Consider the following 6,825-nt stretch of genomic DNA (forward strand, 5'->3'; position numbering starts at 1 on the left):
ACAGTTGGCTTAATTACTATTGGAAAATGCTTGTCATTCCTCTGTAGCATCTGGTCCCCACTGGACCCTCATCATTTCCTTCACCTGCTCCCCCCACCGACCAAACTGTGCAGCTCTGCAACTGCATCCTGGCCCATCCTCACCCTTCTGCCCCCAATGCTCACCTCCTTGTACCCCCAAAATGTTTGTCCCAATAAAAAAAATATTTAAAAAAATAAAAAAATAAAACCACCAAAAAGCCAAACCAACCATTAAAATTGGGAATGAGTGATGGAAGGACCAAAAATTAGGGGGAAATTGTAAAAATCTAGAGGTGTACTGCGCTAAGTTGCTTTACAAGTACTTGTAAATGTACAGTCTGGTTTAAAGATCTCCCAACTACCAATTGATGTCTTTGAGCTGTGGAATTGGACAAGAGCACTGAACATTTGCATAGTCTGCCAGATGAACAAACAAATAAGTCATGGAGAGGATGCAGCCAGAGTGCTCTTTAGAGGCAAAACTTTTTTATCCTTGCCTTACATACTTTGGTCATGTTGCTGGGAGTGTACATTCCTTGGAGAAGGACGTGATGCTCTGAAAGATGGAAGGTCGGTGAAGGAGAGAAAGACCCTCAACCAGGTGGATTGATACAGTGACTGCTACTATATGATCAAGTGTGCCAGGAAGTGTGAGTATGGCACAATATAGGACAGGGTTCGAATCTGTTACTCATAGGGTTACATGGCGTCACACACTCCACTCAACAGCATCTAACAACAACAACTACCAACTGTAGATAGCATGTTACAAGGGTGATTATGCACAAAGAACTTTTAGTGCTAGCCATTGGACTAACATCAAAGAAAAAAATCTTAGACCCTCGATAACATTGATGTGATTGACAAAGTTGCTTAAGGAGCTTCGGTGGCCTAGTGTTAAGGAGCTGAGCTGCCAGTCTTAAGGCACATGGTTCAAATCCACCAGCTGCCCTGTAAGAGAAGAATGGGAAGTCTCCTCCTGGACAATTTATTGGCTCTGAAAACCCATTGGAGGGTCAGCTATGGGTCGATTTTGTTTTGATAGTGCATAATAAAGTAGTTGGTGAAATGATTAAAGAATTCAGCTGTTAAACAGAAGATCAGTGGTTAAACAACAGATACAGAAACACCAGAAAGTATTCTTCAGGTGAGAGCATTCTGAGTGCCTAAAATATTTATTGTTTGTATAGAGACTGGAGAGTTCCATTAATTCCACTAGTTGAGTGCTGGTGGATTAGCAGATAGTCTGCTTTAATAAAAAGACCAGCAATACACTAAGGGTTAATGATAACCTGTGACAAAGAACTTGAACAATCCCTAGCAAATAGTGCTCAATAAGGCATGATTAATACTGTTACTAAGAGGAACTCTAGTGGGCTAGAGGCAAGAAGCTGTGCTGCAATCCTGAAAGCTACAATCCAAAAGGCACATGGTTTGAATCCACTAGCTGCTCCACGGAAGAAGGACGGGCCGTCTCCTCTTGTGCAATTAACTGCCTCTGAAAGTCTGCTGAAGGGTCAGCTATGGGTCAGTTCCAACTCCACGGTAAATAACAGTATTATTACTGTTACAGCAGAAGAATAGTAATAATAATTCTTAAGAAATGAAAAAGCAGTATTCACTTTCCACAAGCAGATTGGCTCAGTCTTTAGTGAGGTCCTTTTCTTGTCCACCAGGCATGAGTGCTGCCAAAGAGCTGTACTTTGGACTCAGTCTAACTTAGGTTTGAATAGAATCTCCATGGTTAATACACATCTCTCTGCTTAAGTAACATTAGCCCAGCTACTTGTATATCTTTGTCTCAGTTTACCATATGTGAAGTGGGAATGGTAGCTAGCTACCACATCCCTATTTCAAACACCAAACCCACTCTCATCAAGTCAGTTTCAGTGTAGAGCAACTGGATGACTAGGACAGAGCAGGATGACTACTCCAGAAGTTCTCTATGGGCTGTAAATCTTTACAAAAATCTTGCCCCCTCAGAGCGGCTTGTTGTTGTGTACCACTGAGTCAGAACCGATTCAGAGCTGACCCTCCAGGGGGTTTTTAGAGGCAGTTATTCACACAAGAGGAGTTTGTCTATCCTTCTTCCACAGAGCAGCTAGCTGGTGGCCTCCAGCCGCTTGCCTTCCGGATTGCAGTGCAGCTTCTTGCCACAAGGCCACCAGAGCTCCCTAGTGGATTCAAATTATCAACCTTTTAGTTAGCAACTGAGCCCTTTAACCACTGAACCACCAGGAAACCTTCACCAATGTATGTATACTGTACATATTTATTGTTGTTGTTATGTGCTATCAGGGGGACCCTATGAACAGTAGCTCCGAACACTACCCTCCTCTGAGCCATTCTCACTTGTATGCATGTTATTGTTGCAGATGTGTGAACTCCTCAGTTATCTCTGTGACTGTGAACTTCAACACCGAGTGGAGGCCATTGTGGCATTTGGTGACATTTATGTCTCCAAGCTGCAGGCAAACCAGAAGTTCCGCTACAATGAGCTCATGCAGGCCCTGAACATGTCTGCGGCCCTGACCGCCCGCAAAACCAGGGAGTTCCGCTCACCTCCACAGGAGCAGGTGAGAACCCTTTCCTGAACCCCCACCTGAGGCCTGTGGAAGAGCTTGATGCTCACAGAGCCAGCGCAGATGGTTCTGTTTAAGTGACTAAAACAGCCAAGGCGAGTGTGGAAGATGAGAAGACCAGTTAGAACACCAGCTAATCTGGGTAATCTAATAAGGATCAATGAGTGTGCTATGACAATGAGGAAGATCAGGCTAGTGTTTTACATGGGAAATCCTCTCTCTAAACTGGACACAAGGAAGGACTCCCTCCCTTGCTTTGCCCACTTCCACCTCTGCTCCTTTTTCTGAATCAGACAGCACACCATCAGGACTCGATTTTCACCTCAGCATGAATCCATTACCTAGACACATTTCTGTCCAGGACTGGCAGAAGAGGTCACTGCTTCACTATCAAGATGGTAGAATATGCTTAACTTGTCCTGACTTGTAAGGGCTGATGCATGACCTTCCTCATCAGATATGTCCAGATCCCTTGCCCAGTGTTTGACCTTCTCACAAAGCTACTCCTACCCAACAAAGCCCGGAGAACAGTAAGTGTGCCATCTTTTGTTAAGTATTGTGTCCTGCTCCACACTTGCCCACTTTGCAGTCAGTCTTGCCTATTGGGAAGGTTGCTTTAAGAAGGAAAAACCCTCCTGAGACATTTCTGAAGGGGGGTGGTGATATTTTTGTGGAGAAATACTTCCCATTTAACCCCCACTTGTCACTTAGGCCCTTCAGACTGGTTGGCCACTATTTTCTAAGAGTTAAAATTTATATCTATATATCTATGTCTATGTCTATTTATATATCTATCTATATAACCTATATCTATGTATCATCTATATATCTATATCATCTATATCTATATATCTATATCTATATCTGTATCTATATCTATCTATATATCTGTCTGTATCTATATATCTTGTCTGTATCTATATATCTATCTGTATCTATATATCTATCTATATAGAGGTCGTTTTAACTCTCTCAGAAACAAGATTTCTGTCTCTGAAACCAGATCTTTGCATCTTAAAAAATAAATAGCCCATCCATAAACTGTTAACTGTAATCATGGCTTCCTAAGGTATAAGGGAAAATCTTTTCAACTTTTTCAGTGACAGTATGATTTTTGTCTCTGAAACTAGATCTTTGAATCATATATACTTAATAAATGGGCTATCCATAAATTGTTGCCAGCATAATCACCACCATTTTATATTAATAGCACAACCACAACTTAGTCCAGTTACTACCCCAGGTGATTTTATAAACTATACTCATATTGGCTTAACAATTAAGCATATGTCTTAAATTCTAAAAATAAAGTAAAAATGGCTTGAATGGCACTGGCCTTGCATAAAACATTGACAAGGTTTATCATCTTTCCTGGATGTAAAATCCTTTGGATTGATGAGAGTAGATTATTTATTATGCTGAGCCAAAGAGAGTGAGTGTGTGGTTTCCATAGCCACCTTCCAACAATGAATCAGGCTGCCTTTATCCCAGCAACAAGTATGAATATGACCTTCTTGATTTGATGGAACAAATACTGGATCTTTATGGTGTGAACAATGTGAAAGTACAATTATATGGTAAATAGAATACTAGTATATTCTTCACACTTCAGGGCTTATGTTCCAGCTCCCTTATTACGTACTGTATGGTCTTGGCACATTACCTATCCAAGGCTCAGTTCTATCACCTGTGAAATGTGGATAAAATTTCTCTCTCCCAGCCCAGGGTTCTTGTGAGGCTTTCATGAGGTAATTTATTTAGAGTACTTACCCCAAAGCCCATCATGTAGTAAACACGTTTAACAGCTAAATACTCGATGAACCCAAAGATTGAAGAATCAGGCTTCCAAAGGTACCTCCAAAAACTAAACTGAAGATCTGTCATAAAAACACTGCACACATGGAATCATCATGAGTTGGAAGCAACTCTTTATTAACCAGTGAAGGACTATCATTAGTATTAGTATTGGAAATATTTTTATTTGCTTCATGCCATGTTCAGTCATGCCTTCTATCAGTGACTAAGTGAAATAGTAGCATATTTTTGGCACCTCCTGAGACTAGGACTCAGGTTGTCCTAACATGAGTCCTCATGACCATGTTTCATGTTCTTTGCTTCTGAAGGGTCATTCTGATTTCTGTCTCTCCATTTCTTCTTGTTATTTACTAGTGAGTTGGAACCAACCCATAGTTGAACCTTCAGTGGGTTTTCAGGGGCAGTTAATAGCACATCCTTCTCCAGCAGAGCAGCTGGTGGATTTGAACCATGCACCTTTGGCATTACAGTACAACTTCTTGCTATTTACTAGTCTACCAGAGCTCCTTTTCTGCCATCCCCTACCCTTTATTTTAAGCCATCCTCTGCTCAATCCGTTCAGACTCATTTCATAAGTCTGTAACAAGAAATTCTGTTCAAATGACATAAACTCGAGCAGACATCAGAACTATATGAAAAGACTAGTAATTAAACACAGAATTCTCCTAAAGTTTCTACTTTTCTGGACTATAAGAAGGCTTTGCATTTTTAACAGATTTCCACATATTGGTGTTGGCCTAGGAATAAAATAAAAGAGAGGAAAAAGAGAGGACACTAACTGCCCAGCCCATTGTCAGCCATTCACCCAGAGTATTAAAGCACTTAGGAGGAACCTATCCATTACGTCATTACATGATCAAAATGTAATAACATTGGTGGATATTTGGAGGGTTTTGATCCATTCCAAAGGACAACATAAAATCAACTGGAAAAAATTGTATGTATGGAAATTTGAGTTTTCAAAATGTATGTGGTTATCTTCCATAAATTGAGATGGTAAAGGTCTTCAGCCCTGCATGCATGGACTGTTGGAAAGATTTAATATAAATTGATTAATTAATCTAAAATCGTATCAATTTAAGTATAAAAAAGGCCGGGGGGGGGGAAAAAATCCAAGAACGTGGGGGCCATAACTAAGTAGAAAGGAAGATACAAGTAGTACTAGTCCCATGACTGTGAGCAAATAAGCCAAGCTTGGCCAACAGGCCAGTCAATTCAGAAAGGACTGTGTTAAAGAGCATAGCCTAAAACAGATAAATCTGCTCACTGTTTTAGAGTTACGTACAGCAGGTTGGTTTACCACTCCTTCCTAAGTGTTTATAGAGGGGGAAAACCCCTTTCCGTAAGGAATTATTTTCAAACGATGGCTCTTATTTTTCATTTAGTGAATAGTCTGTCAATGTAAGGGACCTCTGGTGGCTCAGCAGGCCACCTGTGTTTTTGGTTATTTTTTTTTTAAAAAAAATATTAAATTAGGCTCATAATTGAATAAAAAAGATTGTGCTTTTTTTAACCTAGAAATGCTAAATATTCTCTTTAGTCAGTTGTTTGGTTACCCTTCCTTAGGCAGCAAAATGTATGAACTGTCTCTAGTTCTTTTAGATATTAATTGGTCTAGGGTTGTGGGTTCATGGAACGAATTCAGAAACCCAAGAAGGCAGGAAATGAATTATTGCTGTAGTGTCACTAGCTCTTGGTAGTTCCTTCCTCCTTAAATTACTAATGCAGGTAACAGACAAGTCCTTGACAGTCACCATTCACAGAAATCACATGTCTTTTCAATGGGCACAATATGTTGAATTGTTATTCATATTCATCATTACTTCAGGATCACAGTAAAGATGAAATCTGCCATGAAGTTCTTTTATGGGGTTAATGAAATACATTTCCAGTGTTTGAAGAATTCAGTTGAAATGTTGGCAGTTCAAACTCACCAGCCACTCCCTGAGAAAGACGAGACCCTCTGCTCCTGTTAACAGAGATGTGGAAATCCTCTGAGGGGTTCTGTTCTGTCCTAAAGCATTGCTGTAGGGAGCTCTGATGGCCTAGTGGCAAGAAGCTGTGCTACAATCCCAAAGGCACATGGTTCAAATCTACCAGATGCTCTGCTGGAGACAGAGAGGCAATCTTCGCCTGTGCCAGTCAGATTGGACTTGACAGTACACAACAAAGTGTGTGTGGTGGGGGGAATACATTGTTGTCAGACTAGAATAGACTCAGTGTCAGTGGATTTGGTAAAAAACAGTCCATGGATTTCACTATTAGAGAGATTAATCACACAACACTATTAATAATCTCTGGGATGAAATAAGGAAAAGAATGATAGGTAAATGCAAAACATAAACTTTCCATGTTAGGAGGGAAGAACAACTCTATAGACAAAATTAAAATATCACTGAAATCTGGCA

General features: G+C 40.4%; 1 protein-coding gene across 2 annotated transcripts in view; it reads left to right on the plus strand.

The window, feature by feature from the left end:
- Positions 1 to 6,825, plus strand: part of RYR3 (ryanodine receptor 3) — a 753,100-nt gene that overhangs the window by 467,329 nt on the left and 278,946 nt on the right. For both annotated transcript variants that reach the window (XM_006883055.1, XM_006883056.1), the window contains exon 36: positions 2,396 to 2,596. In XM_006883055.1, the coding sequence (XP_006883117.1) occupies positions 2,396 to 2,596 (201 nt within the window). The remainder of the gene's footprint in view (positions 1 to 2,395; positions 2,597 to 6,825) is intronic.

The sequence above is a fragment of the Elephantulus edwardii genome, unplaced genomic scaffold, assembly GCF_000299155.1.
Source record: "Elephantulus edwardii isolate Elephantulus edwardi_28Jun2011 unplaced genomic scaffold, EleEdw1.0 scaffold00026, whole genome shotgun sequence".
NCBI lineage: Eukaryota > Metazoa > Chordata > Mammalia > Macroscelidea > Macroscelididae > Elephantulus > Elephantulus edwardii.